This window comes from Pholcus phalangioides, unplaced genomic scaffold, assembly GCF_987345545.1.
Source record: "Pholcus phalangioides strain wild (caught in Gottingen) unplaced genomic scaffold, Ppha-v1.0 ptg000010l_1, whole genome shotgun sequence".
Taxonomy (NCBI): domain Eukaryota; kingdom Metazoa; phylum Arthropoda; class Arachnida; order Araneae; family Pholcidae; genus Pholcus; species Pholcus phalangioides.
In genome coordinates, this window is record NW_028301603.1 from 10,450,009 (window position 1) to 10,472,204 (window position 22,196).

The 22,196-nt window shown below is 34.6% G+C and overlaps 1 protein-coding gene across 9 annotated transcripts in view; it reads left to right on the forward strand.

Annotated features, from left to right (window-relative positions):
* Positions 1-21,933, forward strand: part of MTA1-like (metastasis associated 1-like) — a 49,004-nt gene extending 27,071 nt beyond the window's left edge. Inside the window, exons 10-19 of one of the 9 annotated variants that reach the window (XM_089237577.1) lie at positions 147-280; positions 949-1,031; positions 1,763-1,801; positions 3,404-3,520; positions 5,069-5,166; positions 6,818-7,043; positions 13,684-13,875; positions 15,313-15,468; positions 15,625-15,847; positions 18,176-21,933. In XM_089237577.1, coding sequence (XP_089093703.1) covers positions 147-280; positions 949-1,031; positions 1,763-1,801; positions 3,404-3,520; positions 5,069-5,166; positions 6,818-7,043; positions 13,684-13,875; positions 15,313-15,468; positions 15,625-15,847; positions 18,176-18,356 — 1,449 coding nt within the window. In that variant the 3' untranslated portion in view covers positions 18,357-21,933. Of the gene's footprint in view, positions 1-146; positions 281-948; positions 1,032-1,762; positions 1,844-3,403; positions 3,521-5,068; positions 5,167-6,817; positions 7,044-13,683; positions 13,876-15,312; positions 15,469-15,624; positions 15,848-18,175 lie in introns of all 9 variants that reach the window. The other 8 variants (XM_089237575.1, XM_089237576.1, XM_089237580.1 and 5 more) reach the window with 8 other exon arrangements.
* Positions 21,934-22,196: the final 263 nt, after the last annotated feature.

A 22,196-nucleotide genomic window follows, 5' to 3' on the forward strand; every position in this document is an offset into this window, starting at 1 on the left:
TAGACAATTTTTCAAGTACTTTTTTCACTGATTCTAGCATTACGCATGTATCTCACTCGCATATATGAATGTGTATATATACACATGTTTTATGTTCTGAAATCATTTAAATGTTTGTTCACCTGTTAAAAATTTATTTTTTTAAGCTGCCGTGGAAAAGCTTGAAGAATGTAATTGAATATTATTACATGTGGAAAACCACTGATAGATATGTGCAGCAAAAAAGGGTAAAAGCTGTGGAGGCTGAGAGCAAACTCAAACAAGTGTACATTCCAAATTAGTGAGTTTCAGTGAATTATAAATATTATTTTTAAAAGCAATTTATCGTCCATGTTTTGTTTTATGACTAGATAGCGTTATTAGCTCTCAATATAGCAAGCTCTATTTAACCAGAATTTAGGTTATTAGATTTTTTAGCATGCACTTGTCCAGAATAGTGTAACGTTCGTTCACTTAATGTATCGTAGGATGTTTTTCAAGATTTGTAGTGTCGAAACTGGTCCAGTTTTTTGTCAGAATAGTTTAATTTGTCCATAAAACGAAATTACTATATGTAATAAAATCTATTGCATGATATTTAATGACAGCTGTTTTTTCATTAATGTGATAGCATCTCTTGCTCAAATTCTTTATTTTGTATCTGTTTTCGATTCAAGTTAGAAACCTAATTTTTATATTGTCATTTTGTTATTGAGAATGTAATCTGTAGAGCTGGTGGTTCAGTCCTAGCTTGTGTGTATGGCCAAGTTTCCATGCATTTACTTGAATACATTTTCAGTTTCAAATACCAGTAAAGATGTATTTACATATAAACCTGTTACTGTGTCTGACGCATTCTTCCAAATAATTTTTATTGCAGTCCTGCTTAGTGCGATCTACTTTAGTTGTAAGGATGAATACATATTTCTTCTGCTTATATGATATTGTTGTTTTTCCCCTTTATAACAGCAATAACAAGCCTGGTGTCTTGAATGGTGCGAGTGCTGGAGAAAACCCCTCTGCCAGTGGACGTCCTTGTGAGAGTTGTTACAGTGAGTAGATTTTTTTGTCAATTGTGAAATTGGTACGATACTCTTGTTCTGATGAGATTTGTTCAGTTTTTTTTTTTTTTTTGAGTTCATTATTGAAATCTGAGGGCCTGTCCAGACATTTTTGTAGGGTCCCGTTTTTGTGGAAACATAGTAAGTAATTTTGTGGCTTACAAATGTAGTTAATTTTTTAAAAAAAAGGTAAAAAATGTTGAATTTATGGTTTCGTAACTTGTATTTTGTGAAGGTTCCATTTTTCCAGATGGAAAATTTTGTGAACGGTCCAGAAAATGGACCCAGATTTCAGCTGGACAGACCTCTGATTATGTACATTGGATTTTGAAAACTGAAAAAAGCTCTATCACAGTGGAGTCCTTATAATTTGAGTTTTTAGTTAGCATTCGGGCCTTACTGCTTAGCTAGATATCAATATCTAATCTATGAAAAAAATGCAAGTAAACAAGCGTGATTCTTTAATTGAATTTAAACCTTTTTTTTTTTATTTGATTAACAAATGTTTTTCCTGTAAGGTGGCAAATAGATTAAACGAGAATTTGCATCATTATATTAAGAATTGCATCTGCTGATTGTGGATGAAATAATATCTATGGGTAAAATTTGGTGAATCGCCTCAGATTATATCAATCTCTAATTATCAAGACTCTGCTGTAATATAAAAAATGGTGCTATACTGGGGTTATTATAATACCACTGAGTTATTCCCCCCATAACAGGCTGTGGAACCCGTTTGCAACTTTTTGATCAATATGGTGGTAAGCATGCGACGTCCCATCCTTATTATGCCAGTGCTACAGGTAACCCCCGTTTAATGCCAGGAATTCCTAAAAAAATCTGATTACTAAGAATTTCCTTGTTAAATGGGGGTTTTTTCTTATTTTGTTTCATTCATTACTATGATTTTATATTTTGTTTTAGTTTTTCTATGTTTTCACAATTTCTTTTGTGTTTGTTACTCAAAAACAAACTAGTCCCTGATTTAGGTGGTTGGGAAACAAATAGGAAGATTCTTAAAGGTGGCATAAAAAGTATAAAACTTCATAGGGTCCACAAGTTAGAATTTATTATGATTTCATTTAGTTATTGTTATCATTTTATTTTAGAACAAAAATTTTTTTTTTCATTTTTTGAATTCAGAAGCAAAGGCTTTTTACTTAATAAGAATGCATGAAGAATCTATATTGAGAAGAATCGTTCAATAACTCCATTTTTTTTCAATGATAATACAGGTAAATTTGGTTCATGGGAGAATAAATTCTCGTCTATGTGAGGGGATTTTACTTCACTCCAGGCTTGTTACAATATGAGGATGACCACAAGCCTTTCTCCACTAAGATCATTTGACTATTATAACTACCATTTGAAAAACTATTCACATTAAGAAATCTTGCCAAAATCTAGGATCAAAAGTAGAACTGACAAGCATAAGTTTGAAATAGTGTGGCGTAGGAGAGAAGCAACAACTGAAAAAAAAATTTCAACTTAGTTGCATATTAAATCATTACAGTCCAATCCACTTACAACGAGCCTGCTGTTAAAGAAAATCTAGATTTAATGAGCAAATTAATGTATTTTGTTTGGTAGAATGCTAATTTTACAGCAATTCTGTCACTTTCAGCAAGCAGTTTTTTTTTTAAATTTTTTATGGTAGCTAGAATTCAACAGGGAAACCTTGAAGACCAACAAGGAATTCGAAAGGGAAACCTTGAAGAAATGAATAGAAAAATAAGAGGAAATGAAAAGTAAATGCGACAAGAACAACATGGAGAGCAAAATGGTTCATCGCCTCTTTAAATCTCTAGTATGCGAGTACAGCAACATTTCATCTTGAACGGGAGAATGAGCAGGGAAAATGAAGATAAAAATCTGACAAATCAGAATTTTTAAAAATGACTAATTGTGCCCTTACTAAACTTCCAATACAGACTTTGTGTTTGAGTGTGTAGCAAACATCAGAAATTTTTTTCATTTCCCATTACTTGCATTCTTTTTTTTGAAAAATTTTTCCCATTTTTTTTGGAAAAAAATGGTCCAAAAGCAAAGTTTTCACAAAGTTACTAGAAAATGGTGAAACATTTATACTTTGAATTTTGATACAATCTCGTATGTACTTTCTATACATATTTAATTTCTGAATTGAAACCAAATTTAACGAGTGATTTTTACTGAAAACAGGTCCCTTGTTATAAGCTGGTCTGACTTAATCAAATTACTTATTATATAGTTCAGTATGACTCACTCACTAATTTTAAGAGGATTGATTTAGTTACCTATCACTTTTAGTTGAATGACAAATTCATAAAAGGCTTCCAATAAAAATGAAGCTATAATATTTTTCTCTCTGCGTTTTGCTAAAGCTCCAACTTCGAGCCAGTGGTATGCATTTGGTCCAGCTCAGTTGCAGTGCCGATTGTGCCAGTCATGTTGGAATTACTTCAAAAGATATGGAGGTTTGAAATATCCTACACGACTAGGTAAGTTCTTTTCCAACCTATCTTATTACATTATTACAATTTTGATAAATCCAGTCTTAACTATAAGCTTGTCTTTAGATGGCAAGGAGAGTTTTGTGAGCATGTATTTGTGTGTTAGTATCTATTCCTTTAATACCTGATATGATTGCCAAGAAAGTATTAGAATGAAAGGTGGGAGAGAAAATAACTGGATATTTGCATATAATTGCCCATGTATAACCCGTAGCTTATTCAAGACCTCAAAAGTCCCAAAGCAGAATATGCCAAAATCTGTGACTTACATTGCAGAACAATAAGTGCTGAAAATCTGGAAGAATTTTAAGAAAAATGTAGAAAACACACAATTATGGGAACTAGAAATTTCCAGTCAGCTGAGGGCTTGTTGAAAACATTCTGCTTTGGGGCTCAAAAGTAGAATGTCTTGCATTGTTCTGCAAAACATTTTACTTTAGTTAGCTGAGCCCTCAGCTAACTGAAAATGTTCTGGGGTAAAAATTTTCATAATAGGAAATGAATAATAATAAATTCTCATCAAGAAAATGCCGGAGAATTCTATTTTCTTAATAGGCTTCTGGAGATCAGTCTGCAACGTATGTGGCACTTTTTTTGAATAGTCTGCTTTGAAGTCCAAAACTCACGTTTTTTTTTAATGTGAGAAATTTTTATTTTTAATTATTGATTCAAACTGTGGCGCTACTTGTCTTGTACAATTTTTATATTTTTATTATATTTTTTATGCCACTTACTAGCTAGGCATTATCTAGTGTGTTCTAGTATTGGAGTTCAGTCTGGCTCCAACTGTCGACCGAACATGTCCTAAAAGTCTCTCTCTCTTCTATTAAATAACTAAAAAAAGAAAGGAGTCATGACTGTATGTTTCCGAAATAACAACCAGACACATCCGCCAGCACTAGCATCACCATAAATCTAATGATATCGGCAATGCAAAAATATTTCTTTGTTCCGAAATTGAATGAAAAATTTTAGTCCAAAAATGTAATTTACTCACATCATAGACATTGGCCAGAGTACCTCAACTATTAAGACAGGCCACATTTAATGTTTCAGTGAGGCTCATGGACCACCAAGCTATACTACATGCTTGTTATCAAAGATCTGTGCAGCTCTTATCTAAGACCCCCTACCCTGGCATGGGCTTTCACAGCAATCATTAAATGGGAAAACGCTAACCTACCAGGTTGTTAGGCTGTGGTTTTCTATTTATTTCTGATGTTTCATCTGCAGCTACTCTTGTTTTCTACTATTTACTTATCTATTAACCTTACCCCCAGAAACTTGTTTTTAAAAAATGGCATGTGTGTGTCACACTGTACTCATTAGATTTTCACCCATCTGCCCTCATCTTTCCATGAAAAAATTGGGGAAAGAAATGATACAAATACAGTCTATGAAATGAAAATATATATACCAATTTTTCTTTTTTTAATTTCACTGGTTATTTCCTCTCTTAATGACTATACACAGGAAATTATTGCCATATGAATACGTTACAGACAATTCAAACTAACCTTAATTTTTTTTTTACAGAATCTGCGGATATGATATCTGGAGCTGGTGCAGAGCGATTGCAACAACCACATATAGCATCCCATCGGCATCGTTGCACTATATCTGGTTGTGGAAAGGCAAGTTTTATTTATTTTTTGTTTTTTTCGTGTGACAATTTATAAGCTGAAGTCAGAGGCTATTATGGCAATTGTCCAGTGAATTACGTTTTCCGGGTGGTTAGGCCATGGTCTTAAAATTTGCTTTCTGGTGCTTCACCCACATCTGTGGCAGTTCAAAGCATGCGTAGGTCTCTGTGACAAGTGCCAAAAGCGTAATACATCTTCTCCCATTGAATTAATCCTTATATAGACATCTGAGGCTTAATTGGCCGTATGAGAGTTATATTGGCTGGTGCAACTAGAAGTGTCGGGTTCTGGTTGGCTGTATGTGGAGTTCGGTAGCGATTGGCTGTCCAGGTCATTTCTCCCCCCCCCCCGTTTGTCATCTGGAACAGCTCTGTACCGCTCAAACAACGGGACACAAATGGGGAAAATGGGATGTATTTTTGTCTCCTTTCGATTTCTGTTGAAATTTTCAAGCACAGCACAAGTGGATGAAAAAATAAAACATGAACAACATTTGCAATTCAATTTATGAGTTTTTGTCACTTTTAATTACATTTTATTGAAGTTTATGCTACTTTTTTATCTGGATATAAATTTTTCTCAAAGTTTAATACCAATAGTTTGAAACTTCTGCAAATAATTGATTAGTGGATTTACAGGCTCTTTGAATGGGAGTGGGCTATTGTTGGGAGTGGGATGCTTGTTGAAACATGCAATTGACCTGGAAAGAATGGAGAGGCTGTCATTGAAATTGCCCCAAATTTAAATGTTAATATGGCTTGACATTAACACCCAATGTGACTACTTTTGCTTATTATTTAAGGCAAAATGCTTGGGTATGAGAATCTTTGGTTTTAATGTGGAGCTCTGTAATCATTCCGTTTTGGTTGTGAATTATGAGCTTTGCAATCAAAACAAGTAAGGTGCTGTTAGATTTGTCTAAACTGGATCTCTAATCTCTGTCTGTAGGCACCCATTTCATCTGATTGTTATTGTTGGCAAAATACTTCATAATTGGAATTTTTTGCTATAAATTCCACTTAAATTATTTCTGTTTTGTCATTTAATTTTATTTTGCAAACAGGACATAATAAGCTGTGGTTTAACACTTGTTTCACCTTAAGTGAACCATAATTAACAAGTAACACTTATAAAATTGACAGGAATTCAGTTGTAAAATTTCCTTCTTTTAGTCTTAGGTGGAGCAAACAGGGGCCCTGCTCTATTAAGAGATCTGAAACCCTGATCTCCGAAGAAGTGTTGGAATAATATCATTTTCTTCCTTTCATGCCTCTATCCTTATTAGGGTTTTCCCTTATGCAGAGTGGAAGATACCTACGTTTTGCATTTCCTACTTAAACAAGGCTAAAGAATCAGTATGCAAAATATATTTATATTGGCGTTTTGCTATGTCGGAATACCACATAGAGTAACTGGTGCACACAGAATGTTGAGTTCTTTATGAATTTGCTTTTCAGTTTGTCAAGCTCTGACCAATAGTAGCTATGTATTTTGCAGCTAGATATCTGAGGATAATACAATTTATGGATGATATGATTAAGATATATTAACTTTTTTAGGTGTAAAATTTTTTAAACTTTGGTGTACTAATGGGTTTGAACTCTCAATTATTTGGCAATTTTCTTCTGTTTGTCTCATGCAGGAATTCAAGCTTAAAGCACATTTGGTGCGTCATTGTGCGACAGCTCATGGCATGGTGATGCGGGCTGGTAGCCCAAGGCCAATTATGAAGACTAGGGCTGCTTTTTTCTTGCATACTACCCCACTGACAAAAATGGCTCGCAGATACACAAGCCACATCATCAAGCCCAGACATGCAGCGAGGAATCCTTTCCAGCCCATCAACATAATGGCCGTAAAGCAAGAATGTGCGTTGTTACTTGAGAAAGCTAATATCAAACCAAATAATAATCCCTCAAATCCTCCTTTGAATAATCCTTCATGATTTTCTTTTCTTCAGAAATTTGCTGGACATTTCACCACAGTAAAATGCATATGCTATTTGTAAAATATGTTTGCATCTTTTTTCTTGTTGGTTGTAACCATCATTTTATATTCAGACCGCTGAATCAAGTTTCCAGTCTTATTAATGTTACTCAGTTGTTATGAACTAAACCATTCTCATACTATGAAAAACAAATATTTTTCTTGTATCCAAATTGGTTCATTTTAAATTGTCAAAATTTAAGGCTGCCATGAAATCTAAGATTTAATATTTTTAAAAAAATAACTTCTTTAAAAAGTAGCCTCAAGGCATGATGCAATTGTCTGCCAGTTATGACACTTTGGGTAGTCTGTACCATCATAATTTCATAACTGATATAGATGTGTGCTTAATATTTATTTTAGCCAGTATCTTCCTAACTTATTTATCCAACTCCCTACCTTCTCAGGAGAACAAAAATCTTGATTCCTCCCTCCTAAAAGCAGGTCCTGGTTCTTCTGTTCTCATCCACTCCAACACCTCTGAGGGGGTGATAATGCATACTTTGGCTTTATTTCAAACCAATTTACAGTTATTTTTCTGTATGTATGAAAAATCAGTTTGAACAGTTTCAAATTCATTACAAAGTAAGGCTATCACTGTTAAATAACATTGCAAGCAGTTAAAAACCTGATTTCAAAGCTGTTATCAGCCTGTGATACAACTGAGCGATTTTGTCATTTTTCTTATTCCTTGTATTCATAATACATCTAATATTGCTAAATTAATAAGGAAACCGTAAGTGTAAGGTACAGTTGTAAAAATGATATTTATTTTTCTTGAAAAAGAAAAAGGTGGCAAGTTCATGTTTATTTTCATGGTGTGGTGTATCATAAATGTGTTTATCATCATCATCACAATACAGATTTCGTATATCGTCTCCCCCTTTTTTTGAGCATATAATCATTTGCTCGCATGTAATTTTTTGTTCAAATGCATTTATGTAACTTATTTATGATTTGTCAAGCATTCGATAAAACAGTACAATTGACAATCACAGCATGTTTCATATATCGAGTTATTTACTCGATAAGAGATTGTCGAGCATATTTAGTGATGTGTATTTATTTTTGAGGTCACTATGAACCAGTTCTCATTTCGATAATTTGTATCACCCATGTGCACTTTAGCTGATTTTTAAAGTTATATAAAAATATATCACAGTCAAATCTTGATTAGTCGAATATGTATCAACCGATGAAAAACTTATCATATATAATTATTGAACTTGTCCAACGAACATCACTAAACTTCCCAAAAGTTCTGGGGCCCCGCATAAAAATTTTGAGATATTTCACTCGATGGAATTTGATTTATCAGGAATTGACTGGATATGCTTTTTTTTACTGAGAGTTGCGCAGCTAAGTTTTTTTTTTATTTTGAATTGCTCTATGATAACAAATATGTTGAGACTTATTTAAGAAGAAGCATGCTCTCTTACAGTAAGATTAAACACGCTCTTGTAATATGCATAAACTTATTGAAGGGAAATGGCCTTAGCAATAAGCCTTGCCTTCTTGCCAAAGGAATTTGAATCAATCAAGTGAATAATCATTTTGTTTGTCATCACAAAAGTTTGGGGTAAAAATTAAATGTTTAACAACATATGAATATTGAAAAATATTTACAATGGCGAAGAGGAAGCAAATTGTTTCATGGAAATATTGCATATTACAACATTGAATTTGGCAATATGTTTCAGCCTCAAATATTGTACTATACCATAATTGCATTAATGAGGTTTGCCTTAGAGTTTTTTGGAGAAAAAATATAACTGAAGTAAGAAGAAACTCCAGTGTAAATCCATATGTTGAGGGTTCTTGTTTCAGAAACTCCATATTACTAGTATCTAGTTTGGTGCCAAAAAGTTTCATACCATTCAAATGAGTTGTACAGGGTGTTGTTTATTGTCCTTGTTCGCAAAACATTTGGATCATCCACAGTTATATGGGTCATTATACATTTCTAAAAATCGAATGAAAGTTATAGTTAAGTTCAATATCATACTTGTATGGAAAAGAAATACTTTGAGATGTTTAGTCAGCTTACCTTTCGGAAATTCTTTTTTCTCTTTCAAAGCCTTAATGTGAACGTTCTGGATGTAGAAGTGAATGCTTGTTTTTCCACAATTTATCCTCTTCCCCTCCCTTGTTTTATTGCATGTTCAATTGACACTATGAGAACTGAAGCCCGTTTTTTTTTGTTTTTTTTTGTGCTTTTTCAAATTTCTATTTTGCATGGAGCTCATGATCTTAGTCTTTCTGTTGCTTTGATTTTTTTTTTTTTTTTGAATGTAATAATTGTTTTTTGATTATGAATCTTGTTTATGGCAAACGGATTTTGTCAAAATATTTTGATCAATAAAACTTCATCTTTAAAAGACTGGCTTTTTGTATCATTATTTCTATATTGACAGCATTTGCATCAAAACTAGGTTGAGGGCTTCAGTTCTCGGTCATTTCTTCATCTATTTTGGTTAGATTTTTTCCCCTCTAAAATTATCAATCCTCTGTCCTGATTATTTTTTAGATTCTTGCATGTTATTTCTTCTCTCTTCCTTGCTTTTCTATTAGAATTTTTCCTTTCTAGAGAATTTGCTTAACAGTGTCTTCATCTGCTATTCATAAACATTTCTCATCCTTTCCTCACTGACCATTTCAAAGCTTATGAGATGGTATGGATTCCATCGAACTTTGGTTGTGTGAATCAGTGGAACAAGAAATGTCCTTGAGCCTATACACAAGTTAGTGATGATGTATCTTTTGGGAGAGAATGTTTTTAGATAATATGACAGAGAGAGGGGGAGGAAAAACATGCAATAAGAAACTATTAATCCAGAGCAGTGTTTGCTAAGACGTTAAGCAGAGATATCTAAGTGTATGATTCATGCATCAGAATTCATTTTTACTCCAAATTTTGCTGAGGGTTGAAAATCAATTGATCCTAAATCAGTGGTTTCTTAACGAGGGGGGGAAAGAAACATTTATATATAGAGAGAATTTCATATTTATGTTTGGAATATTAATAAGTGCACAAGTCTAATCTTTTTCTCACAAATTTCAAAAATGGTAAATACGTTTTTAGTTTTTTTTTTGTATATTGGGTTTTTCAGTGGTTTTTTTAAACTATCAACTATAGAAAGAAAGGGAATTTAATATGTAAAAGAATTTATAAAAATTAAATGTAATTTTCTAAAAAAAATCAAACATCTAAGGGGGTGTGGGGAAAAGGTTGAGAACCCCCCCTCCCACTATCCTAAGGTTTAGATAATTTTTTTAATGGTAATTTCTCAGTGATTAAAAAAACGTCCCTCTTATATAATTTTGAAGAAGAGTGGAATTAATCTTCAAAATATTCTTTCGGGTAACACTGATCCAGACTGATACCATATTTTGAAATTGATTAGATCTCATTGAATCCAATTCTGAAAACTGGTAATGAGAACAAAATAAGATATCTGGGCATTATATACATATTTCTTACAAAACATTTTTCCCATAACGTTTTTCTTTTTGTGCCGACTTATTTTTCTGCTTGGTGAAACAATATACTGAGTTACTATAATATACATCAGTGTTTCCCAAAGTGGGCAATATCGCCTTCTCTGGCAATGATGTCCAAAAGTTTGAGAGACTATGATTTATGTCAATTGGGTATATGTCTTTCAGGCTAGTTTTCCCTTTCTCAGAAACAAGTATGTTCTCAAGTTCCTCTTGTGGGAGGAGGGGGGATTCCCCATTTTGGAGAGTTTATGATGATTTTGTGTGCATTGGAATATTTCTGCTGCGTGTAGCTTATACAGACTAGTAGGTTCCCAATTTCGAGGTGCAAATGCTGGCCAATCTCACCATTAAAAAGTCTCCCCACAGAGAGCAACAGGCATACAAATATTCAATCATTAAACTTCACTCGCAGTTGGAAAGTTGATGGCGGCGCTACACGTAACAAGTTATATTACACAGAAACAAACTTCACGTCAGGGTCACAACACATACATTTCAACATGTTCCAATTTGTTAGAAGTTCTGCAGAGGAATGTGGACGAGGTGCATGTGGGGTTAGTAGCTTAGACTAGTATTGGACATTGCATTGTGGAAAGTGTGTATCTTGCCTTGGACATTTTAACGATTGAAATTTATCCAATATAAATTATGGGAGACATGTTTTGTAACACTGATTTTTAACAGCTGGCTGATGCAAAGATGGATTTTAGAAATTAAGTTAAACTGCCCTTGCAGGGAGTCAAAGCTATGTCCTCTCACTTTCCGGGCGAGTGCCTAAGACTACAGAGGCCACAAGGGTAGTTAAATTTTCCTAAATTCATCGTCGCATCAGTCATTATGCAGGATGAACATGTGATCAAGACACGCAGAGCTTTAAATGCAAACTTTAATTTTTAAGTTGCATTGATTTTGTAATATCGATAAGAGAAACTCTTGGAACATTCGAGGTTTAATCTGAACTTATGCTTGAAGGAATTCTGATCTGCTATAAAACTCGTCCAATGATGATGTCACTCTCCGCTATCCATATGAAGGTTTTAACAGCTGTAGCTGATCAGAATTTCCTCAAGTATAAGTTCAGATTAAACCTTGAATGCTCCAAGTGTTTCATCAATATTAAAAAATTAATTCAATTGTTTAAAATTTTTTGATTTTTGTTTAAAAATTTGAAATTAATGCTCTGCTTGTCTTGATCTGGTCATCCTGCAGAATCACTTATAATTCCAATTGTAATTTTTTGACTCAAAACCAGCATCGCTATTATAACTTCCACACAATTCCAGTGATTAATTTATATTTTATACTAAAAGAATATCATAGTAGTGTGGCATACATCAGTGTAACATATCTCACTTTCAATGTCACCTTTATAAAATAAGTTGTAAAATGATCCTTGCCAGGATAATTAGTGAATTTGGACTTGCTCATTATAAACTAGTCCTGTTTATGGTCTTTTTTTTAAAAAAAAATATATTTGGCTCTCCCATGGGTGACATATACGAGAGTCTGGTTGTGTGTTCACAGCCAGTAATTTTGCAAAAAAAAAAGTGAAATATATTGCTTTGTAAATACTATTTAAATCAATAAAAATTGTCTGTTTTTTCGGGTTTGAAGACCGCCGTCCGTTTGAGTTCTCAGTGTTTCCCCAACACTAGTCGTTGGCATCTTCAGGAGAGTTGGTAAAACTGGAACAAAAACATCAAGTTTTCCAGTGTCTCAGTAAACTTTCTACACATACAAGGCCTATAATTGTTAACTGTCTACAGTTACGGCAATTGATGGTATATTGATAAAAAAAAATGGGCTGAGAGAACTCGGACAGGATTTTGTCTCGTATGCTTAGTGCTTGTTGAGAAATAATTGGGATAAATGTTGTACATAATTATGATAAATTGTTTTGCAATTATATTTATTGGCCCTAATGGAGTCCTTTTTTTCAAAAGAAAAAAAAAAGTATACCCCCTTGAGACGGTTCAGATTATTTCCGGTGTAGTCAGCGTATGAGTCTGGCGATCCTGGTGTGTGTACATATGTATATAGTACTTATTTATTCATTTATATTTAATCACATTTACTCATAAGCACTCTGCTCCTTCATTAGGGATTGTTTCTTCTCTTCTATTATAGATATTTTTGTGCTTGTAGATTTCAATAGCCTCTCTGTAGAAAAAGTGGCCAACATTAGTTATTACCTGTGTTTTGCTGAATAAGGCTGTAAACAGTGCCATCTTAACGCATGGACCCACCCAGGCACCTCAAGAGAAGAGGGGCCTCACAAAAATGAGATCCAATTCAAATTTTCTAGGATTTACCAGGTAGGGCCTCCGAAATACCACTTGGCCAGGGGTCTATGATACTCTTAAGACGGCCCTGGCTGTAAATAAGGGTATGTTTTGCGACCGCCTACTTTCTGTTTGGCCCATTCTTCAGCATTGCTCGTGCTGTTTTATTCTTGTGTCCACAGGACTTTACTTTAGTTCCAGTTTTATCAATTCTCCTGAAACCAACTACTAGTGTTGGGGGAAACTTTGAGAACTAACTCAAACAGATGAGAGACAGTCTTCAAACCTGGACAGAGAATTTTCATTTGATGACGGCCACGAAATTACTTGGAAAGTTGCCTTCACATAGAATTTTAAGGAAGTTTTCATACAAAAGCATCCTATACTTTTTTCTCTTAAATTTGAAGGTTTTTTTTTTTGTTTCCATGTGTAAATTGTATGACTTCTTCTATGCAGTGTGCTTCTATGCAGTGTGATTTACGCTTCAAAACTTGGTTTTTACAAATTTCATCGAATGAAAATGCTTCAAGTTTTAGAGGTTTTTTTATACAACTACTTTTCTATTTTTGATTGAAGAATATTCCTCGAAATTTTAAAGAGGAGTGAAATCACTCTTCAAAATTATTTTTTCAAATAACACGGCTTCTATGTATTAAATTTTTTCAGCATTTTCTTCATTTCTTATAGATGACAATTTTAAAAATAAGCACAATATGTACAATGAAAATTTTATTTTAAGGTCAAGCAAAAATGGTAGAAGGTGCTCCTGACCTGCCAAGCTTGCGACCGCATGAAAGAGGCAAAGTTGTCGATGTTTCTCACAGATTAGGTACACCCAACTTACCTCCGCCGGAGTGGCTGCTTCCCACACCACCTGAAAAGATACCAAAACTTGAAAGAGAAGCCTTTCCACCTTTACCAAGAAATCCAGGTAATCTGTCCTCTTTTTAAAAAATATCGGATACAATTTTTTACAGTGATACCTCAGCCAACAAAGATAATTTTTTCTAGAATCACATTCGTTAGCCAAAACATGATTTCCTGTAAGTTTCTATGAAAAACTGTTTAATTCGCTTTCCAGGTGCTGCCCAAAATATAAAGATATGTTTTTTTGAAATACTAAGAAATGAGATAAAGGCTGAAATGAAGAGCTTAAAAATTGGATAAATTAGAATTTACAGGAAGATGAGATACCAAGGATCTTTTTATTTTACACTGCCATCTGAATCTAGTCATGCTCATAATGTCCCCCATACATTTATGATTCGATTAGCTCTTTTCTGTGTCTCATTCTTATGCAGATAAAAAATATAATGGTAATGCATGAGTATGTGCATTCCCCCAACCTGGCCCTAATGCTATACGGGAGGCGGGGGAAGCACTTCTGTGCTCCTTGTTTGCTCTAAACAAATGCTACTAACGTTTAAGTGCAACTTGCACTAAATGTGAACAAATCATTAGACCAAGAGGCCACATCTCGCTCTTGCCCCATATGTGTGAACCTCACAACTCATGCGAACCCAACCTTCACGATATTATTACACTTAGGCAACTACTGGAAACCATTGCCATCCCGACTAGAAGTTTCTTTATTTTAATCTCCCAGGGTGTTACAAGTTTTACAGAAGCTTAGTAGGTATGTTTCACTTGAACACTTCTCGTAACTATTTACATGTGTTACTAACACTGGCAATTTGTGTCAAATGCAACATTAGAACATCCTGCAATTATCTACTCGTAGACATTTTCTCACAATTATTTACAATTGACCCTTTATGCATTCATTAACAACACATGATCGATGGGATGGCAACAATATTGCATTGAAATATAGAAAAGATAAACTTTTGAAAAGTCCTGATCGTTCAGTTTCATTCTAAAAGTCTTGCACTGAAAAGATTCAGGTCTAGATTTTTTTAAATACGTTTTCTATTAGTTGGATCTTTCATTTAGCATGAAATGGTTCAAAAACTTTTAACTTTTTGATAGAGAAGGGGAGGTACATCTCAAAAAGATTCCGAAGTACTCATGAATTAATCAGATGTGATTGACAGTGATTCTGGTGATGATTGGCATAAAAATTCATCTGTGGCTGTATCATGTTAGCATGTGCATCCATATCATCAAAAATCTTTGTTAGCTAAATTTGTGTTCGTTAGCAGAGTTAGAAATATAGCGCAAAAAGTTGTTAACTAAAAAATTTGTTAGCCTAGCATTCATTAACCAAGGTATCACTCTATCTTATATATATATATATATATATATATATATATATATTTTTTTTTTTTTTCTTTGCTTTTACATTATTGTTTATTTCTGATTGTCCCGATACATGAAAAGGCATTAAACCGTTTTTCTTTTTGTATAGACGGGTCAATTATGATGCCGAAAACCACCATTACTACTACTACTACTACAACACCAGATGCAGAAGAGGGTATTACACGTCCTCCTTCTGCTTCCATCTACCCTCCACCATCTCTTATGAGGAAAAGAGCTTTCGATCAACAGAATGGTATGGAGGGTAAGATATGCTGGCATATTCAGTAGCTCATTTTCAAGCAGATATTTTATCATTTTAGCTCATCCCGTTGTTATAGTTGCTGCTTGATACATAGAATGATTTCTTATTGATTTGTTATTCAGGAAATGATGTGTTCTATATTTTCTTTCCGAACAGCTGCTACTGTGGTACCACCTAAGAGGAGGTCCCTCTCGGGAGGAGTGATCAAGCCTACACCCGAAGCTTACCATGTGAGTTCTCTTGCACGGAATTCCGTGGTAAACCCCTTGAATGGGCGTGCTAAAATGGCTACTATAACGCGAGTTGGTGGGCGCAAACAAATGATCAGTTGGGTTGATGCCCCAGATGACGTTTACTTTGTCGCCACCAGTGCAACTAAGTGAGTTTGCTCAGTACAAAAGTTTTTAAAATTCATTTTTCAGTTTGTTTTTTTTTTCTCTTTGTTTACTCGTAAAATTTAAGAAAAAAGAAATCGCATATACTATGCTTTTAAAAAAGTTACTTGTGAATTAATCGAAGATATGTTTCATTGCAAGATGCAGTCACGTCAGCAGATCTTGCGAGACATTTTTAATTCTAGGTTTTTTAAATTTTTCATTGTTATATTTTGTTTGTCATGGTTGTCATTGTGCTGAGAATTAAAGTTCATTTTGGTCACAGATGATGACTCGAACTGTGATTACACGCAGAAAATAGAGGGAAGAACAACTTTTGGGGATTGATGATATCTAGCCTGTGTGGCTTTGTTATGCTTATTCAAGAATCGCTAATTGCATTTCATTGCTTTTTCTCTGTGTTATCATTTGTTTTTCCTTTATTCTTTGAGTGAATCAATCCTTTTTTTAACTTGAGGTTTTTTTGTTGTTTGTTGGTTTTTTTTTTTGTAATTTTAGTTTATTTACATATTTAGTTGTTTTTAGATGAAATAAAATGTATGTCCTGCTATAGAAACTGCTAAAGGTGAATTCATATCGACAGACACGATAAATATTTTTTTGAAGTTGAAAAATATTTATTTATTATGTTCATTGAACATATAAAATCCTTTCCTGATGGGATAGCTCAGATACAGGAAAAGACATCATGTGTCGCATCTGGGCAACATTTTTCATTGCCCATATCTGTGTCAATTATTTGTGTCTTTTTCCAAAGTCTGCTTATAACTGCAGTTTCGCTTTTTCTGTGAGTGTGAATACACAGTGCCTGTTTGAGTCTGACATGCTGTTTGCCTGTAGGTATGAATTCACCTTAATTTTTAATTGCCATGAAATTATAATTAGACAGTAGGACAGCCATATATCTGCAGTTGAGTGGATTCAGGTTTTTCCATGGATACCTGAAACTGCAGGTAACAAAGGACTGTTTTTGTAATCTAACAGCCTGGTATATAGAAAGCATGGCTCATAGGAGCCAATGCTTCCGATTTACCCGGAAGCCTTCCAATTTTTCGTATCTTCATAGAAAAATCCCTAAAAGTCATCAAATTGAGCTTTGTTTGAATGGAAAATCCCTAGAGAAAATACTCTTCCAGTCCTTGCAATTTCAGGCTGACCCCGTTTTCTCAGGAAAAATAGGTAATGAGTAGTTAGATAAAATGAACCATAAAATTATATTTTATATGTTCTAGACTGGTTTTACATTGAAAAATTCAACATTGCAAATTATAATTATTGTTTTAATTTTTGCAATAAATTAATGTTTAAAAATATAATGCTAATATGAAAAAAGTAAGTTTTTCCATCATGTTACACTACCTGCCTATTGTGTTCAAAACATTATCCAAAAGCATTCATTTAGGTTTTTAACAAGTTTTGTGTCTCTCTTTTAACTAGTTTTTGATGCTTGGCATGTCAGAAACCATCCTTGTTTTAATGTTCCTGGCACTTGATTGTCACTGATGCTTATATGTTTTTGTATCGTGGATCATTAACAGATTATATTGCCAATAGGTGATAAACAGCTTACTTAGTAGCTTCTCTCCCGTGGCCAGTTTATCTATCTCTTTTGCTGTCAGTGTAGTATCGAAGGTGAGATTGGAAGTTTTCATCACTCTTACCAACATGTCTGGAAAAATTAATGTTATTTCTTCATGCATCATATGCCGAAGAGCTTGCAGCTTGCAAAGACCTTGGTTGATGTTTGTGAACCCTAGCATCAAGCGGATAATCTGTGGTTTCTCTGCCCTTTTTCGACAGGGAACCACTTTCCTTGCAATTCAATACCAAAGTATGACGTGGGGGGGGGGGGGTTGCCCAGAAACAAGAGGCAGTACAATAGGAAAGCTGAAAGAGCACAATGCACTTTAATTAGCAATAACAGAAATACTGTTGTTTAGGAGGAACACTTCTGATAGCATACATATGTTGTTTGGCCATCCAAGTTATGATGACCACTGCCACTCCATGCACTTTGTAAAGACTCCTCTGGGAAATTTATGATATCTGCTTGCCAGACTTTTTTTTATATGCGTATTTTGTGTTCAAAACGTGTGCTGTCGTCTGTCTTCCATAATAGAATTGAAATGGCAGATACTTAGATTTTTTATGTTTATGTAAATTTATTGACCATGGTTTCTGATTCCATTCAACCAGTGTGGTGATATTTAGAATTGAATATCATTTTGACATGTGTGCGTGTAAATGCATTGCATACCTGTTGCTTAATTATATTTACCCTGTTTCATTTCATGCTCACTCCCATGGAACAGGAAACTAAGAAAACAGTTCACGATTCCTGAGCTTCGACGATCAGCCCGCAAACCTTGCAGGAAACTCAATGTAAAGATACCTTTCTACTACGAGAACAACCCAGCTGTTGTCCCACTACCGGCGCAGATCAGCCCAAGCGTTCCCATTCATCAGGATGTTGCCATGCCGGTTCTAGATTAATTTTTTTTTTTCATTACCGATGCTCTGTAATGATCAGACTCTTTTCTCCCCCTCCCTTTTAAAGAACTGAAAAGGTTTCGACAGATTCCCTGCAAGTTGTTCGTTATTCTCTGTTCATCGAGTGAATTTTCTGCTTGGGTACTTATACTGCGGACATTGTCATGGATTATCATACTTATAACACAGTGTGTTTTAAGTCGTTTTTTTTAAATGTGTTTTTATGATGTATTCAGTGGTTTTGAAAATCATGATAAAAATCTACCATTTGTGGGACTGGTTAATTCAATTGAAAATTTGTTGTCCGAAATGCTTTGAGCTATTGTGCTCTCGCTTATGTATATATACATACAGATCAGCCGGGCTTGACAAATCAGGGGGGAAAACATTCAGCGCCAGGCATTTTTTTCCAGAAAAAAAACAGTTTGAAATGTTATTTTTCCTAGCGTTTGTGATCATTTTGTCATACTTAGACACTCCCCCCCCCTCCCGTATGGCAAATAATATTCTCCGGGTCAGGGTAAGTAACTCTAATACTTAGACACCCTGATGTATATACCAAAAAAAAAAAGGCTGAAGGCACCAAAATCAACTAGCCGCAATCCATGAGCCAGGAGAGACATGCATATTGGTAACCTTCCCATGCGACGCTGAAAGAGTGGTTAAATGATAAATCTCCCTCCTCCGCGGTCTGGTGCCTTTTGCCACAAGTCTTGCTCTCACCCTTCTCTGGTTGCTGTCAATACCAATTTTTCTGCCATCATGGCCACTTGGCAGCTCGGATTTGTCATGCCCTGCAGATCAGGATAACAGAATCAGTGAAGCGATAGTTATTTATAATGTAATTATGACTTTCAATATACTCAAGACGAGAAACTTGTACTTGAAATAATCATCATCACCAAACGATTCAGATTTTTTTAAGCCTTTAACTTTCACTCCACAGTTAAGAGCAACGAGAATTTTAGTTTTTCCATCTATATCTGAAATCCTCAGACATTGGGTGACCTTATAAGGGACAAGGTTTTAGGTGTCGTTTTTTGTGCAAGATAGTGAATGCATTCAGGGACATTATGTATATTTATCTCTATTTCTATATTTGAAGAAAAATGTATTATATCAAAACGAATTCTATAAGACTGGGAAATACTACCGAACTGTTTCATGTTCCAATCATGGATATTTTAAAATTTTGTTTTGCTTTGTATTAATCTGTAGATTAGATCTGCTTGTTGTTTTGTGATGAATCTTTTCTTTATTCATATTATTGTGTTTTTAGCTCATTAGTTACTATTTCAATCGCTTCACTTTTGTCACGTGTTTAGAAATATCGTAACTGGTGTGTTGTTTTGGGTCTACGAGGCATGTTCGGAAAGTAAAGTTGCAACGATTAGTGTTTATTCAGAACATTTTTGTTTGCTAAAAAAATATTTACTTGTTTATGCATAATTTTTCCACATCATTGTCGTTTTTGTTCAAACATTTGTCCAATTTGGGGTACCAGTTTCTGTACCCCGATAATACCAGTTGTCACTACTCCTCCTCCTTTGTTTGTTTCAAATAGTCGTTGAAGGTGTCATAAGCTCTGAAAATATGTAGCAGAGAGCAGTAATTGTGATGCTAAGAAGTACGAAATTGATCGGAAGAAGGCCTTTTCATCTGCCAGAAGTCACTCCCCACCCAGATACTGAGGTTTTAAATTTCTTGGCTTCTTCTGGAGAATGTGTATTGCACTATTGCCGGTGATAGTTTCTTGGATTCATAAACATCTGTCTTACATCCAGAGAATTCACAGCAACACTTTATTAGTTTATTATATTTTGAAAACTTGGTTCCCATTAAACAGAAACAATTCATTTTTTACGAATATCTGCTGCATGCTCACTTTTCATGGTAATGTATGGCAGAGCAGGTTTCACTACTGGCAGATTTTGAATCATCGCCGCCATTGTAAACACTTCGTACTGGAACCAGAATTAGCGCTGCAATGACGGAAGACCACGTGGGTGAAGCCAAAAAATCGTGGTAAGCATCAACATTGCCAACATAAACATAAATTTTCTGCCTATACTTCATGTGTCTTTACTTTCCGAGCAACCCAAGTACCGTATATACTCGTATATAAGCTAAATATTTATTTTGTTGGAAATTTCTATCCTTGATGGGCGGGATTTACTTATATATGAGTCAGTTTTTGAGTAGAAAATATCTACCCCACTTCACCAAACCATATAGCTAGATGGCCTCCACACAGCTATCTTGAAGATCTGTGATGCCATTGGACTACTATAGATGGCATCACTAATGAGTAGAGGGATTTTTGTAGCTATAGACAGAACCGCAACTAGATGCTTGGTCAGTTGAGGCAAGCATGCATTTTGGCGCTCCTTTTGTTGAAGGAAAAGTTAAAGGGTGAAATTTTTTGTACCTTTTGATCCAGTGCCCAGGAAACCCAACCCCAACTCTGGTTATGGCCCCTTACCATAGATAGCGTTGGAAATTGTGAAACCCAAGTAGTAATTTTTTCCCTGGTGAGTTGGAAAAGTCGTGATCACCCAAGCAGTAGCCATTGATCCATTGAAAACATTGTCGTCTTATGAAGTATCTGCCGACAGAAATGGAAAGAGGAACAATAATTGCATGTAATGTTTCTTTCAAACTAATAGAAAATTTGAATCATTTTTTATTGTAACTTTCATTACATGGAAATATTCAAATTTTTCTCCTGTAAAATGTGCTGATATTTTGGGGGTCGGCTTATACGCGGGTTCTCAATTTATTGCAGTTTTGGTGGTCCTGAAGTGGAGGTGGGTGGGGTGGGTTTGGCTTATACACAAGTATATATGGTATCTGAAAGTTTTGACCCCACACTGTGTTGTTTTAATTCTTGTAACAATTGTGTTGGTTATGGACCCATAATATTGTTTCGGGCCAAATCCAAGCTTGAATCAATGACCAGCATTCTTGTTTTTGTTCTGTTTCATTACTTTTTATGTGGAATATTTTGCATTTCCAGTGGGTGCCTGTTATATTCTGCACGTCGGTATACCGAGAGCATGTTCATATGAAATTTGAAGACCTTATGTCTATTACTTCTACAGAAACTTTGAAGTATGAGCTTTCAAGTGTGTACCACCGTTAACGTTATCAGCTGAATTGCGTAAATTAAGAAACGGGATATGTGTCTGAGGATGTTGTTTGCTTGAAGACATTGCACTGGTGTTTTGTTTTCAGTGTCTTGCAATTAAGATTTTCTAGAACTGAAGACATGCAGGTGGGATTGATTTTGTAGAAAAAATATGGACTATGATGTGTGTTGTATCAATCATATTTAAGCATGATTCTCCTCAAACAAAGGAGTTTGGGGGGTAGCATTCAAGGGAAAAATTTTTTATCCTGTAAAATCATTAATTTAATCGAAAAATCATTTACTTTGAAGGACATTTTGGGTTCCATTGTGTTCAATCTTTTCACTCGATAAACATTTTTTTTACTGGAGCCTATGCCTGATCATATTTAATTGCATCTGTGGTGACATTTTTTTCTTTTCACACAATAAAGACTCAATTTTATTGTATATAATTACTCGTGTGTGTTCAATGAGTGTCCTACATTTTTACTACTACTGTTACAGGGTTCCTACATCCTCACAAACTCCTTAAAAAGTCCTAACTTTTTATTTCCCTCTGGAAGGGCCCTATATAACTCCTTACTTTTTGCAGCCACTTCTGAAAAAGTCCTTATATTTTTCTTTTAAGGGATGATCTTTCTTACAATAGGCATTCCCCCATGGTGATGAATAGACCATTGCTTATAGAAAAATAAGAAGCTTCCCCGGAATAT